Source organism: Halichoeres trimaculatus, unplaced genomic scaffold, assembly GCF_033239565.1.
Source record: "Halichoeres trimaculatus isolate MK-OKI-2021-1 unplaced genomic scaffold, fHalTri1.1 fHalTri1_scaffold_14, whole genome shotgun sequence".
NCBI classification, from domain to species: Eukaryota; Metazoa; Chordata; class Actinopteri; order Labriformes; family Labridae; genus Halichoeres; species Halichoeres trimaculatus.
Window position 1 is genome coordinate 12,338,234 of NW_027437192.1, and position 18,870 is coordinate 12,357,103.

Here is an 18,870-nt window from a genome sequence, read left to right on the forward strand (position 1 = left end):
CTCAGCTGTGGTCTGGTGCATTTGCCTGCCTGTGAAGTTTGGTGTAACAGCAGGACACCTCTTCCTCCTTCTTCTCCTCTGTCGGCTTCACACACTCTGCTGTGCTCGGCTCTGCTCTGTTGAGAGAGCACACATATTCTTTCAGCGCCCTCTGAAGGAGACAGAGGACACTGCAGCTCTCCTGTGATTATTGCAGTGAAATAAGACTGAGGAAAATGTCTCAGCAGTTCTTTTTTCCTCAGAAAATCTGTCTAGTCTAACAGGATTTAGTGTTTTGTGAAATAAGATATTCGTTCTGCATGTAGAAGGAGGTGGCAAGTTGTACTTCTTCACTTATTTCTTTACTTAAAATGAGATAACACTTATTAAGCACTATTCTGTGGATAAATTCTGTTCATTGCAGCATTAAAGACATGGAAATCAAGAGAGACTTTCCAAAGGAACAATTACAGATTCAGTAATGATTAATTAAAATTGAAAAGAGCAAAATTTATTAGAAAAAAATGGTACATATTATAAAAATTGAACAAAATTAAATTTAATAAAATAAAATTTATAGGACAAATTTTTTTTTTAAAATGTGATATAAAATTAAACAAAATGAGACAAAACAAATATAATAAATAAATAAAATTTCAAAATAAAAAATGAACTTGTAAAAATTATTAAAGAAATAAGACTGAATAAATTAATGGAGTTACCACATTTTTCAGAATACAATCAGACTGTGTATAAAAAATTTGAAAAATAAAACTTAATACACTGAAATTTAACAAGATAAAATTTAATAAGCTCAAATGTAACAAAATTAAATTGAATTAAAACATGGAGAGTCCTTAATTTTAAAAATCAAATAAAACTAAATATATATAATTTAACAAGAAATTGAGCTAAGCAAGATTTAACGAAATTAAAACAAAACAAAAAAAATAAATTACACCCAACTCTGACAAAGTAAAACTGGAAGAAAAAATTATTTTCCTAAATTTTCAAAATAGAATAATACTGATAAATAAAAATTTAACAAAACAAAATCAGATAAACTAAAGTACAACCAAACTTTATTAAATAAACCAGAGTATAACACAAAAAAATGGTTAAAAAATGAAGTAACCTTTATTTTATTTTTGAAATAAACTAAAATTGAATTAAAAAAAAAATGACTAAATAAAATTGGATAAATTGACATTTAACAAAGTATAAACTCAAATTTTTATAGTTACCCTTAATTTTTCAAATGAAATAAAATCAATGCAGAGACCTTTAAAGGCCTGTGTGATCAACATTAAAATGGGTCGGTCAGTCAATGTGGCAGTTTGAAGTAACAGTTACATTTAAAGTGACATGGAGTGAGCATAAGGTGCAGTATGATGTGCAGTGAAAGATGAGAGGTCGGCACAATGAATGTCAGGCTTGTTGTTTTAAATTTTGATGGCATTGGATTTAGACTTCTGTACTTCCTACATCTGTATTTACATTTTGTCTTTGTGCGTTAATTTCTATAGGTGTAGATTTTTGATGTTTGTGTATTGTGTCTTTGTTTGGCCTTGTTTCAGTACATGACTGCTGCAGCTGCCGCGGCGCCTATGCAAGGGACCTACATTCCCCAGTACACTCCTGTGCCTCCAACAGCCGTCCCTGTCGAAGTAAGACCCGCATTCACACACACAACCACCGACCATTCGACAAATCTGTCAGTGTTCACCAGAAAGAGGACATCATTACCGCTGACAGCTCACTCTTTTACACCCACACACTGCTCTTTGCCTTTTCTATTCCTGCTCACCTCATCAACCGATCAAAACAGTCATTAAACAGACAGATTACATTCCAAACAGGCTGTAAATTGCTCTTATTCTCTGGGAACAAATGGCCTTGCACCAGCAGCAAATAACAAGGGTGGAAAACTGCAAGCAAAGCAAGATGAGTCAGAAGTTTTATAGTATTTGGGAAAGACATTTGAAGTGCAGTACAGACTTTGTCACTTGTTTGGCGGCTGTCTGAGCGCCGGCAGGTTTTCAATGGTCCGGGCTGAGAGATGATGAACGTGGAAAAGCAAGAAGGGGCCGGGCGAGGAGAGCAGGGCCGGCTGTCTGGCGGCTGACAGTGCACTCGCATTCAGATGGACTATCAGTCGGGTATCAGATGACAGGAGCTGAAGTGAGACGCAGTGCTAGTGGTGCTGGTATAGAGCCCCAACACACACACATCCCTCAGCCACGCAGCTCTGGTTAGCCCACCAGCCATGGACAGTGACAGTTACCCCTGACAGACCCATTAGTCGCCCCTCCCCTCCCTCTCTTGGACCCCCTCCTTTCAAAGTTCCTCATGAAGGAGTGGCACAGAGGAGAGAGATGTAGTTGCAGTGTAGCCTGCGGCGTCTCTTACCTATTTCATCCTGGCCGTCGTTCTTTCAGTGCCGGCGTCGGCAGCGGGATGTACATCACTGTTTCAGCGTGTGTCTTCAGGGCTGATGTATGGACGGGACGCAGTCTCCTTGAGAGCTTGTTAAAGGTGATTGAGAAGGCTCGATGATGGGGGGCGATCAGTAACGCTGGGCACAGAAAGAGGCGAAGACTCTGTTGTGATGAATTAAGTGCTCAGGTCCAACTTTAGAGCTGCTTTTCACCTCAAACTTTGGTGTAAAATTTTTGCGACTTTTGGGTCACCAGTTAAGCTCAGTGGTTGAATCATGTGCCCCATGTACAGAGGATATAGGCCTTGAATTGGGCTGCTTTGTAAAGCACCAACAGTATTAACTGCTCCTATTTATACACATAAGTGTCTTTGGACACACAAGGACCACAGATTAAACCCCTGATCTTCAGATTCTACCACTGAAGGCCTTTGCACACTAACAGCAATACAAATGAACGTGTCACCGAAATTGCAAAAAATTTTGAGGCGTCATATTTAGTCTGCACAGCTATTGTTCTCCAAACGATGTCTTTGTAGTTTTTATGTCTGGTCCTAAAGATCCAGATGCTGGGACACAAATACAATCAATGTTGAATGTTTTGGTGTGTGACTTGTCAACAACGAGCGTTTTGATTGGTGAGATGTGTACTCATAAATGTGGAAAAAATCTATAAAAGTCCCAGTTTTGCTTAGCGAAAGAATGTTGCTGGTGTGGAAGCTTGCATTGAAAACAGTAGATTTGAAAAAAAAAAAATACCGCAAACTATTCACGCGAAAAATACACGTCTGGTGTGCGAAGGGCCTAAGTCTGACATGTCCTTCCTCCACCTTTCATGCACACACGTAAAAGCCAGGGAGCATACGAAATACTTATGCTCTTTGAAAAGATCCTTGTGAAAAGATGTTTTTACCATTTTCTTGTAGCAAATAGACACATTCTGTTTAGGTGATCTTGGACAACAATGACTTATTTCACCCTTCTCTAATCTCAAATCAGGGTGTCCACTCAGATCAACCACACCCTGACTCATTAATTCATCTATTTTTGTTTTAAATAAAATAATAAAAAGGAAAATTTTCCTTAAGAGGTTCTGCTGATCTTTTCCAGATCAGCTTTTATTGTCGTTAGGCTGCACTCTGAGCAAACAAAACAAAAATTTATGTTGTCTCCACTGGCGCTTTATGAGCATTTCTGACATAAAGTATGTTGGTATCTGAGTTGTCAAAGTTTTATATTTAAATGAAGTTCAGTGAATGTTATAAATGTTTGTTTACACAGCAGTCCTCTGGAGTGATGGACCTGTCAGCTTGAGAAGTTCACAACATTTGTTACAGTGTCACAACAGCTGAGTTTTATTTTATTGGACGTTGTTTCAGAGTAGTTGTTCTGCTGTTTCAAAGGCTCTTGGATTGAGTATTAAAAACGGTGCAGTTAAAAGTTGAGCCCATGATCTGTGTCAGAAAGAGCTCCAGTAACAATGGAGGGATTTTCTCTTGCAATGTAAAGACGTCTTTGGAGACAGGACTGCCACACGATGTTCAGAAGAAAGTGCCAAGCATTGCAGAGAGCCACTCTTGTTAAAGTTGAGAGCTGACATATTTCCCTCTGTGTGTGTCTCCAGGGAGTGGTGACGGACGCCTCCCCGCAGACCGTGGCTCCCTCGTCACAGGATGTGGCGGGACAGCAGCAACAGATCCAGGTGGACAGCGCTGCCGACCACGTTCCTGCTTACTCATACACGTCCAAGTAAGTCAGGCGGGACTGTCACCGTCGACCACTTTAGCTTCTACTTAGCAATCTTTCCTTTATAGGTAGTCCTAAGTGTATTTATCACCATCTTTGAGAAAATAATGTTGTATACAAAATAAAATGTGTTCATACATGTGTATTAACCCTTTTCTGTCTTCAGGTCTGGGCAGGCAAAATTTTAAAGATTAACTTTATGCTTTCTATGGTTATTTTAGATTTTAAAGCTCCAATGAGGAACTTTTGGTTTGTGTTAGTTTTGGTGCCCCCTTGTGGACAAAGGGGTTGCTAGAATCAACAAAACACCAGAGCTCCTCAATGTGTCTTTAAAATAAATTCTGACTTATTTCGCACTTTGATTTTTGCATACATGTCCATATTGTCCTCCCCCAGAGAGAGATGTTTACTTATACCAACCAATGTTGGTGTAAAAAGAAATATTCAGATGCAGCTATTTTTGCCTAATCCTGACTTGTCAAAGCTAACCTTTTCCCAATAATGCAACTGGAAAATGTGGTACAAACGAAGATTGTTTGTTTGTTCTACAAGGTCCCATAAAATGCTCATTTCTGCAGTTTGATATGGATCATTAATGTCTTCATGAAATGGTAGTAACATGTTTTGGTCCAAAAAGCCAATAAATCAAGCACAGCAGCATTGTTTCCAGGCTCTCATAGCCCCTCTGTTCAGAACGGTCTGATTTAGTGGGCGTGACCTTCATATGTAAATGATCCACCACTGATACCGCCCCGCTCTTTCGTGTCACTGAAAGCGGTGCCACGAGCTTCGAGTGCACAATGTTTAGAAAACACCGAAGCTCGTTTACTGTGACATTACAGGCTAAAATAACAGGCTAACCACAGCTAAAGTTAGCATCCTGAAGCTAACACAGAGACAGAGGGGACACTAAGGAAAAGCTCTTACATCTGCTCCACAGCACACAGCATTTAAAATACTCACATTTTCAGGGTCCAAGGTTTGTTGGCGAATGGATAGTAACGCGCCTGGATTCAGGACCAGTCTATTTGCTAGCCCTCTGTTGTACTGTCCAAAGTTTGAAAAGCAGCTGGCCGTGGAGTGACTAGCACACACATGCACAGTTTTCTGAGTGTAGCTGGCACATTTCCTTGATAAATGAACTCTAGACACTTAGTCTTGTCTCCTCCCGAGATGGGAAGCTTGTGAATGGAACTGTGTGGCTGTTTACAGCCAAAAACAGAGCAGTGATGGCCCTTCAACTCCAGCAGTGTGGATGGGGTGCAGGGGTTTCTGCTTTGGTGGACCAATCAGGTCAGTCTTGCTCCTGATTGGTCAAAAAAAAGAAATCGCTGACGTCGGCAAATCCCCAAATTCCAAACAGCTCGTTTTAGACTAGGATTTTACATTCACAAACACTACTAAGTGCAGGTTTTGTCACTTAATATCACCTTTTGTGGGCTGGGAGGAAAGCTAAAGACCCCCAAATTTCACTAAAAGACTTTATAAAGTGATTTTTGCATAATATGGGACCTTTCAGTAATAGAAGTTATCAATTTTCAAGGGACTTGTCTTTGACAAATATTCTTGTTAAAGCAACACAGGAAAAAATAAAAGTTTCTAAAAATGAAACAAAACAAAAATATTAGAAAACAGTGACACCTTTATTAGAAGACTTAAATTATCATGGCTGTTGTTGTCATTTGCTTGTCAAGTTGGCAGCACTTTTTGCTTCTCTGACCCGATCAGAGCTGCTCAAAGAGCTTCATTTCTGTTTCAAATGTCTGACAGAGCTGTCAGCTGTCAGCTCTGTTGCCTTTTTTCTACGTTTGTAATACTGCTCTTTGATTACAACTGCACCACACCCCTCTCCCCCCTTTTCTCTCCTTCTCCCCCCTTTCCCCCACTCTCTCTCTGTGCTTCCTCCCGTTTTATCAGATAGCAACGGCCTGAGCGAATGTTCCTGTGACAGCGTTGCCTTGAGACAGAAGGTGGCTGCACTGTGAATGTGAGGAAAAGAGAGAAGAAAGAGAGATTGCTTCCAGATTGCCCAGGCACCAAAAAAGAGACACTTTTTTCATTTCCTACCTGGCCTACGAGAATAAAAAAAAAGAAAAGAAAAACAAAAGCAAGAAGGAGGTAAAGAGTGCTGAGAAGGGAGATGGGGAAAATTGCTGGGCACAGTGCAAAGAAGTGAAATTGTTTTGTCTGGGAACCTGCCGAAGGGCTGGGCTGAAGCTTGAAAAGTTTCTCAAAGAAAAATCTCAACTAATTAAAAAAGAAAAAAAAAAGATGAAAAATGAGTAAAACTGACAAAAAAAAAAAGGTTGAATGCGCAGGTAGGCGATGAAGTTTATTTTGTAATTAGAAAAGAGGAGTCAAGTTTGAGATACACACAGAGATTGTCTTCCTCAGATATTAAGCTACAATTTCTTTTCACTCTTTTTTATGTTCTAGTGTTAAATTTTAGTTTTCTAGATATATTCAAAAACAAAGTGTTTTTTTTCTTTCTTGAATCTTCATGGCCTTAATTTGAAGGGCGCCAGAAACTTTTTACAGAGTTAAAGTCTGACGTCTGGTTAGGATAAAAAGCAAACAAAGTCAGTCTCTTGGACCCCCCAGAGGGTACAAGACACTGGATGAGTTGTTCTACAGAGGAAAAAAGAATCTATCACATAAGCTGTACAGATTTAATAGAGAAGAGCTTTTTTTTGTTTCTTCATTAGAAGAAAACTTTGATAATTATTATGTCAGAGGTAACTAAGTGTCAGAAGAAAAACAAAATGTCTGTTTGGGGAAAAAGACTCATGGAGGGGTTCAGGGTGGGGTTGGGTGGGAGGGAGAAAAAAGCTTTGAAGAGATTTTTTTCACCGTGAGGAAAAACATGAAAACATAAGAAAACATGCTGCATTGTGGATGCAGTCTGTTGCAAAATGCTGAACTTGTTTTTTATTCTCATGATTATGATTTTACATGGCAAAAAAAAGAGTTGCTGTCGATGACATTAGTGCTTTTTATCTGCCACATTTTACCTTTTTTATGAGCTTTAAGATGTTTTTAGCCCGCTTTGCTTGTCACACTGCGAAAAAGAAGCGACAAAAAAAGAAGAAAAAATGAGAAAATGAACCAAAAAAAAGAAAAAAATCATGGAAAAAATTCTGGCAGTGAAATAAAAACAGTAGATTCAGTAGGAGCTTACGGTTTAAACCAATCAGTGCAAAGCAATAGAAGAAATTGTTGACAATTTCTGTAGTCTTTCCTAGTTGTGGATCAAATGCAGCCCATGGATGGCCATTTTTATACCAAAGATGAAGAGACACTCTGAACCAGAGTTTTTGTTTTGTTTTATTTTGTTTTTCCTTTTCATTTTTCAGTTTGATTTTGTTGTTGTTGATGTTGTTGTTGTTGATGATGTTAATGTTGATATTGTTGTTGTTGATGTTGCTGTTGTCGTTGTTTTTTATTTGACGTTGATGGCCGGACCAGTCCTTACTATCCTTCTTGACATCTTTATTTTTTTTTCTCACCGGGCTTTAAGCTTCTTTTTCCACAGTTGTCCAAGCTATGAAACTCACACACAAACACACTCACACATACCTCTGTGTGCACACACAAACTGTACAAGCTCATAAACACACACAACAACAAACAGTATTTCAAGTGTGACTCAACCAGTGGCAGTCCTACAGGAAGCCTTTCTTCTTCACTTTTTTTTTTTGTTGTTGTCTTTACGTTTCTTAAATGTCTCATCAATTTTTCCAATCCTTCCGCGGTTGCATTCCACCTCTCTCTCAGATGCTGCAGGGAAAACTTTTTGGGAATGCTGCTCGCTACGCTCCGTGGTGGTTCATACATCACTTCCAGCTGTGTTCTCTTTTTGTTGATCTTGTCCTCAATCTCCTCATCTTCTCAATTTCACTATGACTGCTAGAGAGACTTTTTAGCTAACTGATCTTCACTGTTAAAGTAGGAATTTCCCAGCTATCGTATGACTTTTACAGAAACTGCGTCAAATCAAGGTCTGTTCTTTGGGTTTTTACTTTCCAGGATTATCAGATGGGTGTTGTTTGCTGCAGGTGAGTGGTTGTCTAAAATGAAAGAAATCAGTGATTGCATAAGCTCTTCGGCACATAACAAGACTGGCATAAGCTAACCACTAGCTGCTTGTTAGCTTAGCTTAGCACAAAGACTGGAACCAAAGGGAAAAAGCTAGCCTTGACCTGTTGGAGGCAACAAAATCACCCCTAACAGCACAAAGAATGCATTTTTTCTGACAACATGTATGGGCCGGGTCATGCTGTAATTGACTGAAACGCAAATTGGACATGACGTTGATAGTTGCTATGTTGTAGGCTCACTTCTGCATTTGGTTGTTGTCATGTCTGTTTATGACCCATGACAACAAACTTGATATCAATGCTGCATCCTTTTGTTGGTGACAGTTGGCAATAATTATCAATCGAGGGCAGCCACGCCCTGAGCAAACCTTGCAATGTAAGCCATAAGTTACCATTTATTCCTTGTGCTGTGTTGAGGAAAAGTTATGGAACAAAATTAAGACTAGGAACTCATCAGAAAAATATGAACTGAGGTCAGAAATCACCTGAGAAGACAAACCATTCTCCCATTTCTGTGTCTTTAATTTAACTTTTACAACATATTGAATATAACCCCCTGCTGGCCATTGGGAGAAATGCAGATTTGAGGCATTCTGCATCATAACATACAGTGGCGGACTCGGACTGAAAAACAGCCCGAGACTTTGACCCTGTCCGGCCCACAACAATGGGCCATATTGGTAGACCAGCTGCCCCCGCCCCACACCCGGTAGCACTGGCTACCGGGTGTGGGTAGCTTGCCACAGCTTGATCCGCCAGCCCCCTCTTTCTCATGTTGCGGCCCCGGCCCATTGGCCCACCAGGGAAATCCCTGGTATCCCCGGCCCAGTCCACCCTTGATAACATAGAAAACAGTGATGGAATTCTACAATAAATTTGAAGGTGTTGTTTATGTTAATTTTATGAAACAAGTTGTTTTGTCAGCCACCTGACATTTACAGGCAGTCTCGCCGATAATTGTGTTGTAATCAGACTACTTTTTATGAGATAACTATAATGGTGTACTATTGTAGACTTGACAAGAAACTGACACCATCAGCTTTTCAGTGGCCATTGTAAGAAATGGAGGTTTAGCACATAGTTGGGAAAAAGTTACTCAGAATTGTACTTGGAGCCACTATGAAATTGAGTCTTTTCTTTGGATTTACTGGTAAACAACAGGTAATACAGGAAATTACCATAAAAACGAAAACTTTTAAACCCACCAAAAAGCCACCAGGACTCTTTTTTTCCCCCTTTTGTTGTTCGATCTGTTGAATGTGAGACCACCATCACTTTGTTACACCAACAAGAAACAGGCGAAGTGTTTAAAGGGTACAAAAGAACTCCCTGTCTTGAACATCCCTCTAATCATTTGGCCATCACAAACAGGGAAGATCAGCACACCTGTGAGAGCTAACCAGACTCCTCAGCAGCCATAACAAGACGCTGATGGCAGCTCTTTCTTCAGCCCGGCTGCTGAGTGTCAGTTACACTCCTGGATGTCCCAATTTGTTGCACAAACAACCCCGTCTCTTCTTATCCCGTCTTTCCATCCCAGAGCTGCGGAGGCTTTCAGTGATTTCATCCCTGAGGATTGTCCCCAAAGAAATTGCCTTTGGGACAGCAGCCATCTCTTCCCCCCACTGGAGCAGCCTTTGTGTGTCTGCTCTGCTCGCCCATGTCTGTCCGTGTAGCTCCACTGTGATGCTACAGCGCTAAAAAAGACCTCTTTTTTTTTTTTCTCTCCCGCTTCACTGGCACCATTAATGTGCCATGGCCGAGTCTGGCTCTTTTTTTGCTCTCATTTTCCCTCATTCTCTCCTTCCCTCTCTCAGAGGTTTCTCCTCTTTATTGGGTGGTGCAGAAGCAGAACCACAAACCAATTTCAGTCACTCTCGCAATGAGGCTTGACGGGCCCAATTTGTCTCCCTCCGGGGCAATAGGATCCACTCCAGTGTCCCTCAAAAGACCCCTTTCTTCCAGACGGAGAGGGAGCTTTTTGTTTGGTGACAATTGCTATTGAGCTCTGGCAGTTCATGTGACTTGTTCAAATCCGAAGTCCGACGCTTTCCGGGGGACATGACGGCGTTTTGTGCACATTACAGGCAAGCTATGTCATCATGTGTGGGGATGCTTGTGTCTAACAATCAAAACGTACGTTGAGTGCCTTTAAATGAAGCTTGATGATGAGTGAAAATAAGCACACAGGAGAGCTTGGGTGATGATGCTAAAATAACAATATCAAAGCCACTCCTTGGTGCTACAGAGGAAGCTGATTTGGCCACTGTTGATCTTCTGGCCTTGAAAGAAAAAGAAAGAGGCATGCAGACTCCTGATCTTAAAGTTAAAGCCATACATGTGTTTCTTTCCCTTCAGTCACACAAAGCTCCACATTCCTCTCCACTGAGGTCAGAAGGCCGTGTGTCAGTCAAACTGTCTCTCAGCGACTGCTCAGCTGCTCATCATCCAATCAAATCAACACCTGCCATTTCTATTTCATCTCATCTGCCACTCAACATCTGCTTTCACTTTCCTCCAGGCAGGGATTCACTCTTATCTTTCACTGAACGACTCTCTGCCGCATTACTGTCTTTAACAACTGACAAATGCTAGCTTTTAAAGCTCCCTGCTCTTTGCTCATCTGTTTGAACTCACTGTATTCCATCTCTGAATCATTTCAAGCGTCATAATTAAACAACAGAGCTGCTGAACTTTAACTCAACCAGTTTTAAGCTAGTATGTGTGTGCCTGTGTGTGTGTGTGAGTTGTTCTTTCCAAAGTTCAACTTTGTTTTTGTTTTTTTTAAGTTATGACTCAACGTCACTTTTACAGAGTTTGCTAGACTTTTACAGCTGCTGTTTTATAGAGTGAAGAAGACAATTTTGAAAGATAATAAGGATCATAACACAGGAGCTGCACATCAGAGAGTACAGTGTCATAATAAATGGCTTGAGATTCAATTTAAATGGCATTATTGACATTGAGTTACAAACAGCTGAGAGGTTATATAAGAAAGTAACACACCACAATGACCATTAGCCCCAGTTTCCTGCTTAAGATAACAGGAAATCAAGGTTTTTAAGGCAGTTGTTACTTTTGGTTAACCACTATTTCAAGATCTGTAAAGATTGGCAGCGAACAAACACAGAACTGCTTTCTCTTATAGCACAACGGCTTAGTGTACCTTTTCAGAATACCAATACATTTGTGCAAGTGTACAGATGGCATGCCTGCAATTTTAAGGAGGCTGCAGCAGCTTCCAGTCAGCTCATGTGTCAGCACAAAGCAGCTTCACCGAGAGAGGAAGAGTGTGTGAGAGGAAGAAAGAGAGAAAGAGAAGGGGAATCATTAGCTCCTGTTGCCGGGCAAATGTAGTGAAGGCCTGGAGTTTCTTCTCCGCCACCTTTACAGAAACAGAGGAGTTGACCCGCTTGACCCATCACTAATTTGCAACACACACTCTTTCTTTACCACACCATCACACCAAGGTGGATTCTTTTTCTCTATTGCCTATTCTGCACATTGGCTCATCATTTTCCATCTTTTTAAGCGCTCAGTGTCACTTTGATCCATTTACTTACACCAGTTCTACTCCTGCCTTCTGTTTTAAGGCTGCATCTGTTTCCTCGTGCTCTCAGCCATTGCTGGGTTTCCCTGCATCTTGCTAAACATCTAGAGAACTTGACAAATACGCAAGAAATAAGTGAAGGAAATAAGGATGCGACCAAAGACACCTGGAATGTATCCAAAGTGTTTATATCGCACCTGCTCTCGGGGAATCAAGTTGCCCTCAACCCAAAATGAATAAGCTGGAATGGAGCATGGACCAAGGCGACCAGCCTCTTGTGATGTCACACTCAGACATCGCTCAAATGTTATCTCTTACTCCTATGATCTGCGTTGTTGGTCATATAAAGAGACAGTTAGACAAATTTCATTACTCCTAGATTAATAAGCAGCCACAAAGACATCTGAGGTTAAAGTCAGGAAAGATACAGCTACCCTATTAGCTAGCATTGGAACACAGCCAACATTAGCATGCAGCTGCTTCTTGTTTAATGTTTAAAAAGGTGAAAGGTACAAGCAAACAAATTATTTCATGGCTACTATTTTAGTAGCACTAGCGTCAAAGTTAATGTCAGATTTTACTTCCTGTTAGCTAGCAAACAAAACTGTGTTTGAGTACTGTTACTTGATCTTCTTTTAGAATCTTGGCAAAGTATTTTCTTTGTGTGTTGATTTGTATAAAAGAAAAAGCTGATACACAAATAAACTCTCTCATCCTGCTAACAAATTGAGGCTAATACCCTTAATGAGTAAGGTGTTGCAGGTTAAAAAGTGACCTTGTTAACTGGCAACTTTAATTAAAATGCTTAAGTTGCTGCCAGTGTGACTAAAAGTATAACAAGGTCACTTTTTAACTCCTTTGTAATGAAATCTGTCTAAACAGTACTTAGATAAGCTAGCTAGCTAGCTAACAAGAAGTAAACATAGAAAGTGTTACATACGTTAGTGCTTCCAAAGAAGTCAGCACAGTCATTTTGCTTGTGTTGTTGGCTCATCTTTCCAATTGTACAGGTGATTTTTAGACATATTTGTAGACAAAGAAGTGGCTAGGTATGCTATCCTTAGCTGTGTTATGATGTTGGCTAGTCATTGTTTATTGTCTTTGTGCTGCTATTCACCACTCAGGAAGCAGTTAGAGTTTCCTTTACGGCTAACATAGACCTGATAACAATTGTTCAGCTTCTCTCTGTAAGTGTGACATCACAAGAAAATGGCTGCCATGGGAGTTTGGTCCATTTTGTAAAAGCTAGCTGGTTAAACATGTAGGTCCATGTTGGTATGTTGTTCAAACTGCTGAGTTGAAATCGAGGACATATTGTTGTTATAGTGCCGAAAAAGTTTATGCAATCATGTGATTGATATTTAGAGTAATGACAAGTGCATTTTTGTGAGGTTTGCTGTTTAATTTGAGAATTCGAGTTACAAAATACTGTGAATCACACTCATCTGGTGCCCAAAGAAAGCCTTTGAGATGCTTTGATTTTCTTATTCTACCACTTAAAGCAGAAAAAGGGAGGATTGCTGTACATTCAGACCTTGTAGGAAAACACACTCAGGTTTTCTTGAGCTTAAAACCTTTGAGACACCTGGTGAACACACACCTTAAGATTTTACATACCTGTATTCCTCTGGGGTCAGTTGAGAAGGCAAGGTGCTCACTTCACTGCCTTTTTCAAAACTGCTTCCTCGCTCCGTCCCGACTCTCCGTCTCTCACAGCTACTGCTGCCGTATCTGAATCTGACCTTAACCAGAAGTCATCAATGTAGTAAAGCTCCCCTCCTGTCAGAGGAGGAAACTCATTACTCATCGTAGCATGTCATACCCGGCTGTTGGCTGATTTATCCCTCTGAACTAGTCCGCATTGATCCCTGTGTGTTAGGGAAACAGCGGTTCAGAGTAACTCTCACAGCCCGTCTCCCACTGAGTGCAAAAGGAGAACCCAGGCTCAATAACTCATCACAGACTAGCACACACACACTTTCACACTCATACCCTCTCCACACACATAATGCAGTGGGAAAATTGCTCAAACTACCCCCTACAAGAGTAAGGCCCCCATGCTTTTTAATTGATGCTTCGGTCCACCTTTGATGAGAGCTATCGATTGGCCACACAACCCCAGGAGCGCAGCCAGCCAGCACACCCTGCCAGGAGTTCACACAGCTCCCTGAGAAACTCAAAATCCAACAATCACTAGGAAAATGGCCGACCAAATTGTTTAGAGAAGCCGGCACAGAAAGTGTGTTGGGCGTAGGAATCAGACGAGCTATTTATTCGGACAGCAGAGCGGTTTTTAATTTCTTTTGATTTGAGTTCTCTCTATCTTTGTTTTGTGATTTTCTTTGTTTCAGCGCCGAGGAGGACATGGTCACGCCTCGCACACGCTGCTCAGTGTGTGTGATCTTTGAGAAACTCTCTGTACATCTGTGGATGTTAGGATTTGACTTGGGTTTTATGAGTTGTTACGTTTTTTTCTCTCTCTCTCTCTGATGAAGCTTTCAATAAAAAAATGTGGAAAAAAAAACCCAGCAAGGATGCGCTGTCGTGCTTTAATCTGCATCCTGAATGATTGTATTTCATCACAAGGAGCTGTTTTTCCCTGCATGTCCTGGAGACATTATCATGGAAGCATTTATTATGCAGCAAACATCCTCTGCAGAACACACACACACACAGACACACACAGACACACCATCCTCCACATAGCCTATTATCTATATGACTAAATTGCAGCAGGAAGCAGGAGGAAGCCCGATCATTATCATCCCGCCTGATGGCACCTGCTGCGCTTGACCTTGCGCTCTCACTTCCTCCCATAATTACAGCCTTCACAAATGGAGCTAATACCTCTCCGTGGGATTTCCCACCATCACACCTCACACACACTTGATTGGGCGTAAAGTGGTCATAATCAAAGATGGAGGAGCCCGTTGGAGGAAGGAGTGGATCAATGGCAATCAATCTCCCTCTTCACTCTCATTTAGGTCCAATCAATCGCTGTCCTTGTCACCTCCCAGGGACGCCTGTTCTGTCAATACCAACGACTGCATGGCCGCCAAGTTTCCAGCACCTGAGACATCCCTGCAAGATCAAGGCAACAAGGCCAGCACTGAGACAAAGGACATCCTAATAGAGAACAATGACTGCTTGGATGAGATGGATATGCTCTCAGGTAGCTTCCATTTTTGCCTCAAGGTACCAAAGTACTTCCAGAGATATCGGTCCGTGTGCTGCATTTACAGCGATTTCAAACACTTTCCTGCCTTAAGAGACTTCTCTGTGGTGCTGTGGTTTTCTCCTCCAAAAACTAAATCTGGGAAAATACAGTCGGGATTCTTTATCAAGTGAAATGCCACAGATTCAATCTCACACCCTCGGAGCCAAGCAGCCCTCCTTATCTGGACTTATAGAGATGTAGCAGCCAAGCACCACAAGGGTGCAGCATACCAACACAGATGTTATCTGGTGTGTTTATTTCACAGAGGAGGGGAGAACCTCTCCACACGCACACATGCACCACCACTGCAAAAAAGATCAAGGACATCTCCACGTGGTGAATCTCAATATGACAAAGCAACCAGGCTTTCCATCGAGCACAGATTAAGAATTAAGATTAGGAAAGAAAATTCTGAATGTGCATCCTTCAAATACTGAGAGTGATGAGCATTCATGATGGATAAACGTGCATTTTGAGGACTCGTGGATGCAGGATTTGATTTTAAAAGGAAGCTGATGGCACATCTTGGCAGGAGCATCACTGTGACAACTATGAATTATACTAAATACACCAAATAGATGAATCTTGTGACAATTCAAAGGCACAGACCTGAATAGAGAGTGAATTATTCATGCTTAAAGCTGTCTGTACGGGACAATAAATACTGCAGGAAATGGTTTGGGTTGAAGACACAGCTAAAGTAAACAATAAATATTTGATGGACACTTTTATCAGACCGTTTTTTCTTTGCATTTTTCAACATTAGGCCACATTTCATATTTTCCAGCCCTTTAAAAATGACTCATATGGTTCAAAGAAAACATCAGTAATTAGCTTGTTCCCTTACTTCAATTCTGCTGACAAGAAATGATCTACTCAGACCTCCAGGGGTGACCAGGCTTCAGGTTCCAGCTTGTTGAACACGATTGATTTTTTTTTTGTACAAAACAATCCAAACACAGGATTTACTGAAATTGAATTTGATTGGTCCGGGGACCTCAAACAACCCAGAGCTTCCAGGTGCAGTCCAGGCTGACGGTCTGCATCCAATCAAGAATCTGTGAATGTCAGCATCTTCAAACACACCTGGTGCTCCCTTATTAGCTTACACTTCACTAAGAGAGAGGCGTAATTAACCGAAGGGGGGATGAGCACTGCTGAGCTCAAGTCTAAATGATGCCCATGAGGGGTTTGGCCTGTTTTGAGGGGGAATTCATTATTCGCTTAATCTAGTGATATGTGAATGCAACATTAGGCGGCTAAACCTCATTACAAGCAGCTAAACGTGGGCAAGTCATTAGTCAGGACATGCACAAATCATAATTATACATGTAGAGCTATTAGACTGAAATATGCACCATGTCTTCAATCTGAACATGTCAAAATTATTTTCATAAGATTCACCTTGATTTCCACTGGGGTCTTAATTTGGTTGTTTTGGTCATCGATCCTATCACTATAACAAGACTGCTTTAAAATTAAACCCCTGAGGTGTTGGATTACAGCAACTTCACAAATCAGCCAGAAACACGTAGAGTCAGAAAATGATTCCTGGTTCATACACCCTCCAGATTTTCATATTTTCAAGTATTTAAGGAGGGTTATTGTGCTCTCCCTTATTTCAAACATGGATACAAAGTTGCATCCCTGGGTGTCCATTTTAAATGTGTGCAGATTGTCAAACTGCTACATATTCAAATGTTGTAGAAACCCCTGAATCTGCAAACCGCTCAAAATGATCACTTCTCAAACATAGCAGGTGATCTTCACAAGACTTGCTGATACAATGAGGTCATCGTGTTAGGATCTCTAAATTGGTTCATGACACATTGTGGGGAAGGGCCTCAAACACCAAGGTCTGCTAAAAGCTCTGCCCTCCAGAGAGCTGGCCAATCAGAGGGAGGGGGGTTTAAGTAGCAGGGAGCTTTTAAAGCCCCATTTCCACTAAGCGGTTCAGTGCGGTTCGTGTCAGCATGGCATGCGTTTTATGGCATTTCCTAAGACTAATCCCTGGACAGACACCCAAATAACAGATACAAGCTGTCCCACTTTTTGGTAACCTTCCATAGAGATGCCAGACTAAACCGATCTGATCTTGGAAGGTGGAGCTACAACACTGCAGACCATTGATTGGCCGAAAGAATAGTCATTTACCACAAGACAGCAGCTGCATTTCTCCTCACAATTTTCTCTGAAACAAAGATATATATATATATATATATATATATATATATATATATATATATATATATATATATATATATATATATATATATACACACATATATATACAACAGGGAACATTTCAGGTGCATGGTTGGGTTTGCCTTTCAAATAAAGTGGTCTTCATTGAACACTTGGTTGATGGTGACGTTTGTGACTGAGATTTTTATATTGCTAAATAAAAGCTATTTTCTTGTTTATATGAGATGACTTGTTAGCAGTATAACAGTGGTCTTTCATAGTGACAATCCAAGAGGAACATGTTGCCTGTGACTTCACTTGTCTTTGCTTTCAGAGCAAGTTTAAGCTTCTATGAGCTCATTGTTTTGGTTCAGTGGTCATTACTTTATTGTTCTGGTTCACTTGCACTGCTCAGCAGACTGTCTCAACAAAAAAAGACTTGGATAAACACATAGCATTGCACCTGACTCACTCTAAATACCAGACAGACATAGTCAGCAACAAAAGCTGTTGTCAACAATAGAGCTTAGCCACTACATAGTGAAATTTTTACCACAGAAGAGTAAATATTGTACTTTTTATGAACTCACTAGAAACAAATCTCCAGTTAAGTCCAAACATTGATCTTTGTTTGTTGGTTGTCTAGAAAAGGCAGAGCGTTTGCTTTCTTTAGCAAACTTGGCATGTGATTTTAAGCTTACTGCAGGAGTTCTGCCTCCAAGTGGCCAAAAACTGTAATGCAGCTTTAAATCTGTGTGAGGACAGACTTCCATCTGCATTAAAAGCCTTTTCAAACTCCGTCTCCCTCATGCAGTGATAAAAAGGTGTGAACATCTTCACCAAACGTGCTCTGTAAGCCGTTGGCAGAACAAATGAAAAACACAAACGTCTCGCCCTAAATCTACAATGGAGCTCCTGTGGCACATTTAGTCAGACAGCAGCTCCGTTTCAATATTCCCATGATGAATTACTATCATTGTGTCGCAGGAATTGGGAACGCGCCGGAGCCTATTGAAGTTTACAATGACATTAGTGTAACAATTGTGTCCCCGGAGATCCAGGGGGCTGCTCAGAAGGAATTGTTCCCCAGGTGGCACCTCAGCGGGTGTTTGCCAGAGGCCCAGCTCTGCTCTCAATATGAGGGTGACAATAGGTGCTAATAGAGGATGTGAAGAAAGCAGCTCATAGCTTTTATAACAATATACCACTTCCTGTAATTTTCCCTGTCTGACACATTGGTTTGACTGGAAACAGGCTGTTTGTAAAACTCAGTGTTACACTCAGTCATTCAAGTGTTGTAGTTTCAAACTTCAGATTTTGATATAATGGAAATCTTGGCATGTTTTGAATCAGTCTGCTTTGGTCTGTCGTTATTACCAAGATGATTCCAATAATGATCCCAAAATGACCTAAAGTGATACTTCAAGGTAAACCACAGTGAGTGATCCCATTTGAGGAAAGCAGCTGTTTCCTCGAACCGCCTTACTGCTGAGGATGGGAATGGAATAACTTTCAATTCTCATGATCACAAAAAAGCGTCAAGTGGTAACTTTAGTGAGGAATGATTCATTAACAGTAAACTGAGAAGTAACTTTTTTATCATTAAAATCAGAAACTTTTATCTGAGCTCAGATAACAATCACAATCTGTGTGTGTGTGT

The 18,870-nt window shown here is 40.8% G+C and overlaps 1 protein-coding gene across 5 annotated transcripts in view; it reads left to right on the top strand.

Annotated features, from left to right (window-relative positions):
• LOC141803459 (RNA-binding motif, single-stranded-interacting protein 3) overlaps positions 1-14,320 on the top strand; it is a 372,997-nt gene extending 358,677 nt beyond the window's left edge. For 4 of the 5 annotated variants that reach the window (XM_074687515.1, XM_074687514.1, XM_074687516.1 and 1 more), the window contains 3 exons: positions 1,557-1,646; positions 4,041-4,165; positions 6,084-14,320. In XM_074687515.1, the coding sequence (XP_074543616.1) occupies positions 1,557-1,646; positions 4,041-4,165; positions 6,084-6,147 (279 nt within the window). In that variant the 3' untranslated portion in view covers positions 6,148-14,320. Of the gene's footprint in view, positions 1-1,556; positions 1,647-4,040; positions 4,170-6,083 lie in introns of those variants that run through there. The other variant, XM_074687518.1, reaches the window with a different exon arrangement.
• Positions 14,321-18,870: the final 4,550 nt, after the last annotated feature.